Source organism: Macaca mulatta, chromosome 8 (assembly GCF_049350105.2).
Source record: "Macaca mulatta isolate MMU2019108-1 chromosome 8, T2T-MMU8v2.0, whole genome shotgun sequence".
Lineage (NCBI taxonomy): Eukaryota > Metazoa > Chordata > Mammalia > Primates > Cercopithecidae > Macaca > Macaca mulatta.
Window position 1 is genome coordinate 98,609,375 of NC_133413.1, and position 15,424 is coordinate 98,624,798.

A 15,424-nucleotide genomic window follows, 5' to 3' on the forward strand; every position below is an offset into this window, starting at 1 on the left:
ATAGACATTTCTTTCATATAGGATTTTAATAATTTTAAATTTAAGAGGTCACAAAGTCAAACTGACACATCTTCAAAACTATAGATTTACAATTGTTTTAATGATTAGATCCATTGTTGCAATAAAATACAATTTTATCTTTTCAGAATATCAAAAGAAAATCTTTCCCCTGGAAGTAAATGCAGCCTGTGTCAGTAAAATTCTACCATTATAAGTGTTATTCTTGTCAATCATTTAGAATGCAAGCATTTCTTATATTATTAAAAATTTTTTTAATTGACTTCAAGAAGTCTGAATTATTTCACTAGAATCCCTGTGTGATTTTGGAAAACAAAACAAAACAAAACAAACATGTTTTATTTTAAACGATTTATGTGTCAAACTGGTATGCCCCAACTACCATGTTCCAGATATTTTATTATTAGATGCTCAGGTATACAGTAGGTTAAACATGCCTGCATAAAAAGCACTTCTACTTATAATGCTTACAGGCCTGCAATATAAACTGCATGGTAAAAACAAATCTACACATTTTTGAATAATTAGCCAGCACGTAAACATACGTCTATTGGCCTCCAAAGTTTTTGGCTTTTCATTCTATTATACTAAAATCTCCACTAGTCTTCAAATCTGTTCTTAAAAATGTAATAATAATTTAATATTACAGCACATACAACTATTAATAACCATTTGAAAAAAATCATCTTACTACTATACACTTTATTTTGGAAAACATCAACAGTTATTTATTATATTTTTTCTTTGAAATTGATGTTATTTGAAATTTAACTCAACCTAATTTTTCCTATCCAAAACATGACAGAACCCTTGGTATCCTAAAACTGCAAGGCTATTAATTACACTAATCCAGGTAACTGAACCCTCTTATGAACAAACAAAGCTTAATGTCATGACTAAGGTTAACTCATCAAGGTGAAATTAAGAGTTTTATTACGTGATTAGTTGTCATTAAATAAATGTACACTTATAGTTAAATAACATTCTACAATCAGAAGAAAAATAAGTCTTCACAATAAAAACTGGTGATATGGCTATATAGAAATCTTATTCTATGATCCTATAACTGCAAATTTTTTAAAACACAGAATTGAAATATGCATTGTTGACTAGGAAGAAACACATGCCTTTTATATTAAGTAACTACTCTCATATTAAGTAGCTAAAAGGTATTGAAGTTTCTGAGTTTTACATTATTTTTGCATATCAGAATAATTGTAAGCTTAGAAAACTGATAGATATGTTGGCATACAGTTGCAAAAAATGATCTTTGGTAAAAATTAAGATGTAATGAAAATATAATAAATTATATAGTCCCATCAGATTGGGAGACCAATGAAATGGATGATAGACAAAAGAGAAGGAGCAAAAAATAACGTGTGTGTGTGTGTGTGTGTGTGTGTGTGTGTATATTTTTTTTTTCTTAATGTTAATTTTTTTAAAAAAACAGAAGGAGTTTGTTTAAAAAGCAGACCCAGGCTGATATCGAACTCCTGGGCTCAAGGGATCCTCCCATCTTGGCCTCTCAAAGTGTTGGGATTACAGGTGTGAGCCACTGCGCCTGGCCTGCAAAAATTATAGACTAGAAAGGTAATAATAGAATAGAAACTAGGCTGGGTGTGGTGGCTCATGTCTGTAATCCCAGCACCTTGGGAGGTGGAGGTGGGTGGATCACCTGAGGTCAGGAGTTAGAGACCAGCCTGACCAACATGGTGAAGCCCCGCCTCTACTAAAAATACAAAAATTAGCTGAGTGTGGTGCCAGGCAACTGTAATCCCAGCTACTCGGGAGGCTGAGGCAGGAGAATCACTTGAACCCAGGAGGTGTAGGTTGCAGTGAGCTGAGATTGCAACACTGCACTCCAGCCTGGGCGACAACAGCAAAACTTCACCTCAAAAAAAAAAAAAATAAAAAGGAAGAGAAAATAATGTAGAAAAGATATAGTAGAAGCCAGACTACGGATGCTAATCAGGATTAAACTTCAAGTAGAAACACTGGGACAAGGTGTAAAAAACAGCAGAATTTTCTTAATATGTATTTCATGACTTAAATACTGACTATAAAATCTTTTAAGGAATCACATTGTGAAGAAGATAAAACTTACTTTAGAGTATTTATAGATAGTGTAAGTTTCTAATCTTTAATCAAAAGAACACATATATAACTATATTATCTAATGACCTACACAAATTCTTATCCTAATATGCCATAAAAGTATGCTTACATATTGCTTTGTAATTTTAAAAGTAAATTTAGGATCTATACCTTAAGTTTGTAAATTGTTAAATCTCTTGGGTATTCTGAAATAATAATAGAAGTATTTACACTGCAAAACAAACATGTACTCACCATCATGATTAGGATTTCCTAGTGTCCATGGCTCATCTGAGTCAAAATGAGTATCTCCTCCAATTCCTGGTCCAGGGAAGTAGGCATGTGCTAAAAATCCTCCCTCTCCATCAAAGGGAGAACTGTCCCCATGGAAACCAGATGCAAAAATAATGGTTATATCCACATCACGTTTGCCATTTTCTAATTCACTGTAGGGAACTTCTTCAAATGTCAGAGGAGTTACATTCTGCCACACATCAAAGGCACGGCGAATAGCTTTACGAGTCTCAGGGTCTCCTACTTTTGGAGTTACGTTCTTTATACTGAAAGTTAGAAAATATAATAATCAGTATTGTTATGTGTAAGTTAATTTATTACAAGTTTTGATCGATTCAGTTAAGTAAAATATTAGAGAAAATAGTCATATTAAATAGAAATAACACATACTCATTCCTCTTGTCTCTATTGTTAGATTTCACTACTTTGCAATCATTTAATTTTCTTCAGGATAGTATTCATGTATCAAAGTTTTAAATGAGAAGATCTCTGTAGAATGGTTAACAGTAGGGTACCTGGATCAATCAGTTACTTTACCTTCTGGATAAGAAAGAGAAAGGCAGATTTGCCAAATGATCAAAGAGGCACAACAGTTTTCAGATGAAATAAAAATTTCATTTTTTTCTAATTTTTAGAGGCACACCATTATATTTACACACATCAATTTCAAACAATGTCTTTATGCTCTTCTTGATCTGTAAATAGTAATTGAGCAGATACATGATTATTTCTTAATTTTTTAAAGAAACGATCAAATAACTACAATTTATGATGTTCTATTGTTTCTTATTAATTTGTTCTAGTTAAAAATGTATTGTGAATAAACAGCTACTTAATACAAAGGTTAAACAATTACATGAATTTAAAGAAGTAACTTGGACATCATGTACTTTAGTTTGTCCTAATGCTAATAACAAATGGATTAAATCACTATAAATATTGTCCTTGATTCATTTAGCACTAAATCAGATGTTTATTTTTTCTCAGTTTTTTTCCTAAACAACAAAAATGGAACTAGTATGTGTATTTTTTATGTTATAGCACTATAAATTCAAACCATGCATGTGAAAAAAATGGGTAAATTTCAGAGGAGTCATAAATAAGTTTCAGATCACTTCAACCAATAATGTTACATCTATGAACTTACACTAATGAAATTTTTTTGACTCTTTTTTCTTTTTTAGAGATGGATCTGATTGTGTTGCCCTGACTGGCCTTGAACTCTTTCACTCAAGCAATCCTCCCACCTTAGCCTTTCAAGCAGCTGGGATATAGGAGTAATCACCATGCCCAACTGATAATTAAACTATTTTATTACAAAAAAGGGGATACCATATCCAGGTGAATATATATTGAAATGCAATCATAAAAGAGAACCGAAAGTGAAACAATTTAAAATGATGAAGTATGGCTAAATCATGGCATCGGTAATGCATGCCATTATATAAATAGGATTCAAAATTATTTTCCCATTTTAAGACTTTTTAATCAGCATGGAAAAACTTGTAGGATTAACTTTCCAGTGGAAAAATAATATGCACATTATATTTTTAACCTGATTCTATGTCAATACAATTATAAATATTGGGCAGGAATTATGTAAACTAAAAATAGTATTAATGAATCATTTACTATGAGCTAGAAAAGCACTTCACATTATCTAATTTAATCTCCTGAGTAACTCAATGAGATGGGTATTTATACCTATTTTACCAAAAGCACAGTGGGGATTTATAAGAATTTAGAGAAAAACCTCTAAGTGGCAGAGCTGGGTTTCAATCCAAACATTTGGGTAAAAATCTATTGCCTTAAATTATATGTTGGACCACACATTTAAGATACATTTATCACTATTTTCTAACAAATATCCAGATTATATTTACATTGATTATTTGGTGGTAAATGTTATTCATTACATAAAGGAAATAAGATAGCAAACCAAGTGGAAACAGTGCAGGCAAGGAAGAAGAAATGGCAAGTGAAAGGCGTTGAAGTGAAGATATTCTTGGCAGGTTCAAAGAACAGCAAGGCAGCTGGTATAGTTTGGTCACAGAGAGAGAGTAAGTGTCAGGATATGAGGTCAGTAAGTCAGAAGGAGACCAAATAAGGTAGGTCCCCGTAGGCCACTCTAAAGAGTCTGGCTTTTGCTCTGAGAAGGGAAAAACTGGAGCATCATGAACAGACATGACATTTGACTTATGATTTAATAAATGACTTGAGCTATTATGTTGAAAATATAGTGATATGGTGCAGGAGTTGAGGCAGGGAGACACATCAGGAACTATTGCAAAAATCCAGGTGAGAGATGATGGTGCTTTGGACCAGGTTGGTACCAGCAGAGATTTTGAGAAGTGGTTGTATTTTGGATATATTTTGAGAATATGTCTCCCAAGATACACTGATGGATTAGACATAGGCTATGAGGAAAAAAAGAAGAGCTGAGGAAGACAGCATTTTCTTTTTTGGATCTGAGCCAAAGGATGGACATGCCTACTCAGGGAGAAGGCTGTGCAATATTTTGTTGCTATTGTTTTGTTAGTTTGTTTTAACTCTACGGTATATTCAACATGGTGCTAAAAACTATATTTTGAGGAAGAATAAACATCTGCACTGAGATAGCACAGACATTTGTCTACCTTGCTAGTCTCTAAATTTCCTGTCTAATGGCTAAAGAAACATGCAAGGTAATGTAACACTGAATTTTGTCTAAATTAATTTTCCTAGTAGTCTTTTATTTTCTATGCACCCTATGGGATTTCAGAAGTCCCTCATTAGTGGGCTGATATTCCTATGACACATTATTGAAAGAACTTACTACATAATTGGCACTGTTCCAGGTGCCAGAGATACAGCTGTGGGCAAGACTCTGCTCCCACAGTGCTTATATATTCTAGTCATAAGAGATAAATAATAAACAGAACAAAAAGATAATTTCATATGGTGAGGGGGTGAGGAAATGACAAACAGGATTTCAATGGCAGAAGGAGCTAAAGACGCCTAGCACTGAGTTTCCAGCCGGGGGAATGCTGAGAAGGCCAAACAAAGATGGACTGCTCAGTGAGTTGGAGCAATGACGATCACTGTGTCTGATGGAAAAATGGATGAGGGGACAAAAATGGGAGTAAAAAAACATTTCAGAAGTTCACATAAGAGAAGAGAGAAGCCAGGACTTGTGTGATAGCCATGGAGATATGAAGAATTAGTTTCAGTATGTGTTCTGAGAGAATTGTTCATGGGGATTGGTGACGGATTTGATATGTAATGGAGAAATTGATTGTGATTTCAAATAAAGAATAATCTTATAATAGAGAAATAAATCATGTTAGTATTATTTGCTTGTAAGTACATAATAGTTTTGAGAAAAATGAAGCAAAATATATAATAAAAATAATAAATGTGGAGTACTATTTGGATTTGAGAACACATCACTGTGTTTTTCAAAGCTATGTACTGATTAGCTTCCAGATATGCTTAACTACATTATATATGATTGTCATTAATAAATACAAGGTATCTGTACACCAAATCCTCATGACATGAGTTTACCTCCATAATAAACCTGCACATGTACCCCTGAACATAAATTAAAAGATTACAAAAAAGAGATAAAAAGGTTATAGATGCTGATGACACTGAGCCCAGGTTGAATCCGGGAAGTCAGTGCCCAGTTTCACACATGAAGGGTGGAGATAAAAAGGATCATTACGGTTGAAAAACGTGAGCTGAAAGGAAGGTGTATTTTCAATAATAAATCAGAATAAATAGTTAGAAACTGACACTGCTTTATTTATCTTCTGGAGGCCCACTTAATTGTGGATTTTGGATAGTATGGAAGAAAAACGATAGCTGGTTAAAATAAATTTAAAATTCTAAATTAAAAAATAGGAATAAACATAATTATAGATATTATTTCATTTTAATAGGCTTTGATATGTAAAGTTAAAATGACTGTTCAAAATGGAAATGAGTACTCAGTGGTCTTACTTGAATTAAACAAAGATGGAAAATTCAACATTACTTTAGGAAGAAAAATACTTATTGCTCTTATTTAAATATATATGATGAATTTCAATGGTATGTGCATTTTTTTTTTTTTTTTTTTTGAGATGGAGTCTCATTCTGTCACACAGGCTGGAATACAGTGGCACTATCTCGTCTCAGTGCAACCTCCACCTTCTGGGTTCAAACAATTCTCCCGCCTCAGCCTCCCGAGTAGCTGAGATTACAGATGCCCACCATTACAGGCAGTGAATTTTTGTGTTTTTTGTAGAAATGAGGTTTCACTACTTTGGCCAGGCTGGTCTCGAACTCCTGACCTCAGGTCGCCTTGGCCTCCAAAGTGCTGGGATTACAGGTGTGTGCCACCGTGCCCGGCCATATGATGCATTTTTAATTGTGTTCTTAATGATTTGGTTATGTTGAATTAGCAGTATAAATAATGTAAAAATAGTAACACCTAATTGTTTTTTTATGAAAGTTCAGAAAAAATTATAGTTAAAATTTCCAATTTAGATGATTAAAATTACTAACTTTTTATAACACATACAATGTAGTGGTAATTTAATGACCTCTGACAACACATTTTATGCAGTAAAAAAAAAATAAATACAAGATATACAAGTATGCTTCAAAGTGAGAGCGAGAGTTCTGAACTAGGTGCAAACAAACACAAGAGTTTAGAAACTTTTATGCCATTGAGAGATGTATTTTGTATGTATTCATAAATGAACTCACAAAGGTCACAGAGTGATCATGAGGTAACAAGATTGCTGCTAACAATTCTAATAAAAATGCAGAAATGATTAAATATATTTGCAGAATAAAAGACATTGACTTAAAATGAGTAAAAGTCTGAAAAACTTAATAAAGCTAATTTAATTTTAAAATATTTTTACTGGCCCTTTCTTTTTGTGAAAACAGTAAAGTGAGTTTACTTCTTATTTTAACAGATGATAGATTTCATTTTTTGAAGTATATGTGGCATTTTATTATACTATTTCACTGATTCTTTCAAACTTCCAATTTGGTAAATTTTAGAATTTTAATCTAAAAATTGTTAAATTTTATCTTTAATGCCCATGTCTTACACAGTCTTACATAACAAAACAAGTGTCTTTATTTATAAGTACAAAAGAGTTGAGAAAAATGAAGTAAAATAATATAATAAAAATAAAAAATGTGAAACAGTATTTAGATTTGGAAATAAAATTGATGTCTTATCATTAGATCAAAACAATTTCATTTCATAACAATTCTACATATTAAGAATGGTTACAACTCTTTAAAGGTTTTTTTTGTTGTTGTTGTGGATAAGACATGGTCTCACTCTATCACCCAGGCTGGAGTGCAGTGGCATAGCTCACTACATCCCCTATCTCCCTGGGCTTAGATAATCTTTCTGCCTCAGCCTCCTGAGTAGCTGGGACTACAGTTGTGCACCACCACGCCTGGCTAATTTTTATACTTTTTGTAGAGACAGGGTTTTGCCATGTTGCCCAGATGGTCTTGAATTCCTAGGCTCAAGTGATTCACTCACCTCGGCCTCCCAAAGTGCTGAGATTATAGTTGTGAGCACCAGTGCCGGCCCTCTTTAAAGTTTTTGATACAGTAATAAATCTTTTTAAAGTATTGTTTGATCCCTAATATTATAAAAAAAAAAAATCCTAAACACTGTGGCATCTAGTTGGGTTACAAATATCTCATAATATAATGTCAAAATATTTTTATATAAACAGGGTTAAATCCCTTTTACTCAGTTAAATAGACAAAAATTAGTTGTTTGGAAAGGCATACTAATATTTTATGTAAGTGATTATCAGTTAAATAGAATTTACTATAACAGGGAATGCAGACAATTGCTAAGAATAAAAGAGAATAAACATAGTAGAGTATAGTTAAATTACTAACATATCCTGAATGTGCTGTAATATTCTATCCAGAGAAAATAAAATAGACCAATTTACTTTTATTCATATTATGTTTGTATAACTAATGGAGTTTCACAACTTTTTTCTTAAGTATGAGAAATGGTCACAAAATAGAAAGTGAATATGGAGTCCCTCCAGGAAACCTTGCCTTACGTTAAATATTTGGCTATTTCCCAAGATGCTGGCTTTCTATGCAGGGCAGAGTTAATTAAGTACACATTACATTGGGTGTTGTTTAAGTGGGTTCTGCTTTTTCAGTCTGTTATGTATTCTCTGGATACACAAGTTGAGTTCTCTTTGAACTCAACAGGATCATCAAGTTCAGTGAACTCTTTGGGTTTAGAGAGAATAATGAAAAATGTTTCTGGGGAGGCATTTTAAAAAAAATTCCTTAGCAACCTCTTTGCTCTGTATATTAAAGTAAAATAACTTCCAGTGTGTGTCCTCAGTTGTAACAGAGTCATTCACTTAAAAACAAGAGGAGCTAAAGGATTAATATACTGGAAAAATAAAAACTAATCAATATAGCACTATTATATTAATATATTATAAATACTCATATTCATCTCACAATTTAGGTACCTGTCCCATTGGCCGTTGTCACACAAAATAACATTTTGGAATTTAGATTTCTAAGAGAAAAAGAACTTATTCTAAGTCCATTTTATTAATATTCAACAATTGGGTAATACAGATCTATTTGATAAAAGTTATGTTACTCAGAAGCTTCTATCATTGTCATGAAAAAAAGTTTAACCAAAACCTGTTTGGAATTAACGAATTTATTCAACAACCAACTTTCCAACCATTACATAAACGTATACACAGTCTCTAATTTAACCTGTGAATAAATTTTTGGTTAAAATACTTCCAAAAATGAAGATAACTCATATGATGTATGATTTAATTTTCCAATTATTTAAAATATTAGGTTTTTCTGAAAGTCTTTAACAATTTGAGAATAACTAGAAATTTCCCCCTTAAATACACTCGCCACGATGCTGAGAACGCTTAGCTTTATTCCACATGCAGACTGATTTACAGTTCCCTTAAATTTTGATCATTGTTTTTTGTTTATTGAGATGGAGTCTCGCTCTGTTGCCCAGGCTGGAGTGCAGTGGCATGACCTCCACTCACTGCAACCTCTGCCTTCCGGGTTCAAGCAAGTCTCCTGCCTCAGCCTCCTGAGTAGCAGGGATTACACACATGCGCCACCATGCCCAGTTAATTTTTTATTTTTAGTAGAGATGGGGTTTCACCATGTTGGTCAGGCTGGTCTCGAACTCCTGACATCAGGTGATATGCCCGCCTCGGCCTCTCAAAGTTCTGGGATTACAGGCATGAGCCACCATGCCCAGCTTTGACTGCTTTCTGAGAGGAGTACATTAATTTTCCAGGAAGCAGCCAAACGTGTGGTAGCCAGAAGAGAAAACTGTATATTGGGTAAAGCTTGGCCAAAAAACCCAAAGAGAAAAATTAGTATCACCACTGCTTTGTATATCAAAGTAATCTGGTCATTTTAACTTTTTCTGGATCACATTATACTGTTGGTTTATAATGAGTTTGCTATCAAATAAAACTTAGATTCCACCACTCTCACACCACCTCCTGTCTGCATATTGTCAGGGTACAGTTCAGCTACCCTTTCCATGAACAATTAATTTTTGAGCTTAAATGTCAGATTTTACTTATTAATTTATTTTTTCTAAATACTGTTCGAAAAAAAGAATAGCAAATGATTGCATAATGCTTTCTATACACTAGACAATTTCTTAACACCTTATATACATTAACTTTAAAGTGCAATATACTTAGCTCTCATTTCTAACTCTCCATAGTCTTGTCAGAGCACTCTCAACCAATTTCTGCAATTTGTCTGGTAAATTAAAAGAAGTAAAGATAATAATTGGTATATATTAAACACTAACTATACTTCAAGCATTATGCTACTTTTATTATTTTTCTCATTATCTTACTTAATTTTCCCTAAACTTGGTGAGGTAGTGATATGGTTTGGCTGTGTCCCTACCCAAATCTCATCTTGAATTGCAGTTCCCATAATCCCTATGTGTCCTGGGAGGGACTCGGTGGGAGGTCATTCAATCATGGGGGCAGGTTTTCCTGTGATGTTCTTGTGATAGTGAATATGTCTCACGAGATCAGATGGTTTTATAAAGGATCATTATTTTATAAAGAGGACAAGCTCTCTTGTCTGCTGCCATGTAAGTTGTACCTTTGTTCCTCCTTGGCCTTCTGCTATGATTGTGAGGCCTCCCCAGCCATGTGGAACTGTGAGTCCATTAAACCGTTTTTTCTTTATAAATTACCCATCTTGGGTATTTCTTCATAGCAGTATGAAAATGGACGAATAGAGGTAGTATTGTTACAATATTCACTTTGCACACTGGGACACTAAGATTTAGTGGATCTAAGTAACTTGCAGGTTTTACAGGTTATAAGTGACACAGAGAGCATTCAAACCCAGGTTTTTCCTGCTATAAAACAGACTCTTAACCGATGCTGTGTTTATCAATGACCTGAAAGTTTATACACACAAACACCTAATTACTTGTATGCTTAAAACCAGCTGAGGCCATTGTCAGGACAGGAACACAGCATGAGTGAAATTATAACCAGTTCTGAATATAATAGTTCTTAATCCTCCCTCCCTTCCTTCCTTCCTTTCTTTCATTTAAAAAAAAAGTGTAGTGAGTATAAGGATTCACAGATACTAAATAGGGTGCACTGCCAACAGTTTGGAAACCAGGTCAAAAAGGACACTATCTGAAATGAAGATAGTGTATCAATATATGGAGCTGTCTAAGGTGTACAGTTCTATAGTTGATTATACATTTTAGTTCCATTACTACTTATTGATTGTTTTTGTATGGTATGGGGTAGGTATGAACTCACTTTCATTGTTTCTCATATACATAATCAATTATCACAGAAAAATTTTATAGATGAAATAGTGAATCCTTTTCCAATTGATCTATAAAGCCTACTTTGGCATAAATCAATTTTTTTATATATATACAAGGATCTGTTTCCTTGATCTATCATCTGTACTACTGGCCTATTAATCTATCTTTGTGCTAATACCCAAAACTGCCTTAATTAGTATTGTTTTAAAGTAAGTCTTCATATCCAGTGGTGGGAACATTTTGATGTCCTCCTTGGCCTTCACTGTTCCTCAGAGATGTTTGATTCAGTGTGTTAAATTATACAAAAAATAGCTTACTGGGATTTTTGTTGGAATTCCATTGAATTTGTGGAAAAGTCAAACTTTCATTATATTAAGTCTTTCTACTGAGAGCAAAATATATCTCTTCATTTATTGTTCATCTTCTGTTACGTCCTTCAATAAAAATTCATAATTTTCTCCATAAAAGGTTTATACATCATTTTATAGATTTATTCTTTGCTCTTATATTTTTGTGTCTATTTTAAATAGTGCCTTTGTAAAGGTTATACACTTGGACTGCTTTTTAATGTGGGCACATGTGTGTATATATTTCGTATGTTGGTTTTTATTAAAAAGACCGTTACAGTCTTGCAGTCTCTGCTTCGATATATAAAATGTTTGGAAGTTATCACTTCAAACCTCACAAGAAATAAAACCGAATAAACTGAAATAACTCTTCTTCATTCCATCAAAAAAATAAGGTCATAGGGCAAAATTCTGCCCCAAAAGTGGAGAGAGGAGCAAATACAGAGACTCATGGTTTATCAAGAGGAAAAGTTCTGAAGCCAAGAGAAGGAAAAACCCTCAACGTCTCAGCCTTAGGGGTGGAGGGCGGGGAGAGAGCTCTACACTTTACATGTTTGACCCCCAGGACCGTCATCAAGTTCTTACAGTGAAGATCTGAGAAAGATCCTCTCCTTCCTCCAGCATGGGGAGGAAAAAAGCAACAATTTTGAAATATGCCAAGAGTATTCTATTCTCCATAATAAAGGCCAGTGTTAAAAGAAAACTATTTTATCAAAGCATTATCTGATCTAGGTTAAAGATAATTAGACAGCTCAACCTCCTTTTGCCTTCATATACTACATAAACGAAGAAAAACAAAAAGCCTAATAGACTTGTCAGAAGGTCACAGCTCAGATACTCAGACTCACTAAAAAGGACTTAATCACAGGATTACAGATGCTTCCTCTGTACAATATCTTATACCAAACCAACAGGGCTCCACTATATTAACAGTGGATTACAAATGAGGTAGTTTAAAGACACGGTTATCTATTTAAGGAGGAATTTCTAGAGATATTTAAAGACAGGAGGAGACAAAGTAAAAAGAATGCTAGAAGAAATTCAGCTACAGCCAAGGTTAAATACAACCCAACCCCTAACTAGATAAACATAAAAGCTCACATCAAAGGATTATTACCTCATTTCCTATTACCCAATACCTTCCCACTTGCAACAGAAAATTACAAGCAATTCTATTGCTTGCTTTGCAAAAAGGAAGAGAAAACAGGCTGAAGAGATAAAGCAAGCAACAGAACCAGACTCAGATATGGCCAACATTTTGGAAGTTTCAGAATGAGAATGCATAATTACTGATCAATAGGCTAAGGGTTCTAATGAAAAATGTAGACAACATAAAGAAAACACATGGATAATATAACCAGAAAGATGGGAGCTCTAGAGAAGAATCCAAACAGAAATTAAGAATGCCTTTGATAAGCTGGTATTAGATTAAACATGGCAAAGGAAATAATCAGTGCGCTGTAAGATATGTCAAAAGAAACATCCCAAATTGAAAAATGAACTGAAATGAATGTCTAATAGATAGATTTAATTTTTATATAGTTGTTTAATTCTTATGTGATTAATAGATCATTGAAAATTGAGTCTGTTTATTGTTAAAATTTTTCTTACCATATGTGGCAAGTCCTGCATATCCTCACCTATTTCATATATTCCAACTTTTATTCTTGTGGGAAAAATTTCTCTTTTTTTACTGTAAGAAGTTTATTTTCTATTCTTACCTAATGAAGAATTTGTGTCAATTTGTAAGCATGTAAAGTTTATTGTGGAGTATAACCTCATGTATATTATTATTTTTATATGTTGCCCTTTCCTTTTTTCAATATTTCTGGGTGTTACTGGATATTTCACTTTGAATTAAAGAGAGAGCGGAGATAGGACAATATATTGTATCTAATCTCTATCTCAGAGTATAATATTAGCTGTAGGTTTTTAGTAAATGCATTGAAGCAGCAAAAAAAGAGAATGAAAAAGAGAACAGAATATCTAAGAACTAGAGAGAAAATACACACAATGAAAATACTAGGAGAAGAGAGAAAGAAATTTAAGTAATAATGGTTGAGGATATACCAAAATTAATAGCAGAAACCAAATCATAGATCTGGGAAACTCTGAGAACATGAAACAGAATAAATATAAAAAAACTATACCTAAGCATATCATATTCAAAGCAGAAAACAAAAGACAAAAAGAAAACTGTAGAAAAAGTCAGACGGGGGTAAAATACCTTATCTGTAGAGGAACAAAGATACCAATTCTATTAAACCCCTCTTCAAGAGCCATGCAAGCAAAAAGAAAGGGGCTTGAAATATTCAGTGTTTAAATAATAAAATCACCAACCTAGAACTCTGTATCCAGTGAAACTACCATTTAAAAGTGAAGTGGAAAAATGACTTTCTCAGACAAATAAAAACTAAAAACACTTGTTGTCCACAGAATTGCCTTACAAAAAAAAGGTAAGAGAAGTTCTTCAGAAAGAAGAAAAATGATGTTCATCAGAAATGCGTATCTCTTTAAAAAAGAAAGATCATTAGGGAAGGAATAAATGAAAGTAAAATAAAGTATTTTATTATTCTTAGTTTTAATTGATCTAACAATAACTCTTCAAAATAATAATAGAAATAATGTATTGGGTTATCATAGCACATGGATAAATAAAATGAATAATGAGAATGTTCTAAGGGACAGAATAATTAAATTAGAAACTCTGTTATGAGATACCTGTAATACCTGTGAAGTAGTATAATGTTATGTGAAAGTAGACTTTGATTACTTGCACATATATATTGCAAGCCCCAAGGCCACCACTTAAAAATAACTGTAAAAAGGAGCACAATTGACAGGCTAAGAGAAAATGAAAACATGTAAGATGGTCAATTAAAACCAGAGAAGGCACTGAAAGAGGGGAAGACAAAAACAAATATAAAAAACCAATAACAACAGCAAATAGTTACAAACGTTGTAGGTATTAATCCAACTGCATCAATAGTCACTTTAAATGTGAATACTAGGATGGGCACGGTGGCTCACATCTGTAATCCCAGCACTTTGGGAGGCCGAGGCGGGCGGATCACCTGAGGTTGGGAGTTTGAGACCAGCCTGACCAACATGAAGAAACCCCATCTCTACTAAAAATACAAAATTAGCCTGGCGTGATGGCATATGCCTGTAATCCCAGCTACTCGGGAGGCTGAGGCAGGAGAATCGCTTGAACCTGGGAGGCAGAGGTTGCAGCGAGCTGAGATTGCGCCATTTCACTCCAGCCTGGGCAACAAGAGTGAAACTCCATCTCAAAAAAAAAAAAAAAAAAAAAAAAAAAAAGGTCAATACTAAATATGCCAATAAAAATAGCAAAGATTAAAAAAAAATGAAACAAAAACAGAAAGCAAGTTCCACCATATGTTTCTCACAAGAAACCTGCCTTAAATATGAGGACACAGATAAATTAAGAGTAAATTAAGAGTAAACATATAGGGAAAGATATATTATCTTTACGCACATTAAAAAAAACTAGGTTAGCCACATTAATTTAAGATATAGCAGAGTTCATAGAAAAGAAAATTATTGGGGATAAAGAGTCATTACATAATGATAAAGGTCTCAATTTTCCAAGAAGATATTAGAATTACTTAATGTGCAAGTGCCTAACAACATAGCAAGAACATATATGTTACAAAAATTGATAGAAATGCAAGAAAAAAATGCATGGAGCACTATTATAGTTGGAGACTTCCAATATCACTCTATTTAATATCAAAACCAGGTAAAGATATATAAAAAAAAGAAAAACTATGGATCAGTAACATTCATGAACACAGAT

The 15,424-nt window shown here is 33.3% G+C and overlaps 1 protein-coding gene across 1 annotated transcript in view; it reads right to left on the bottom strand.

Moving 5' to 3' along the window:
* MMP16 (matrix metallopeptidase 16) overlaps window positions 1-15,424 on the bottom strand; it is a 293,454-nt gene that overhangs the window by 124,700 nt on the left and 153,330 nt on the right. The window contains exon 4 of the mRNA XM_001084206.5: window positions 2,368-2,672. Within this exon, the coding sequence (XP_001084206.2) occupies window positions 2,368-2,672 (305 nt within the window). The remainder of the gene's footprint in view (window positions 1-2,367; window positions 2,673-15,424) is intronic.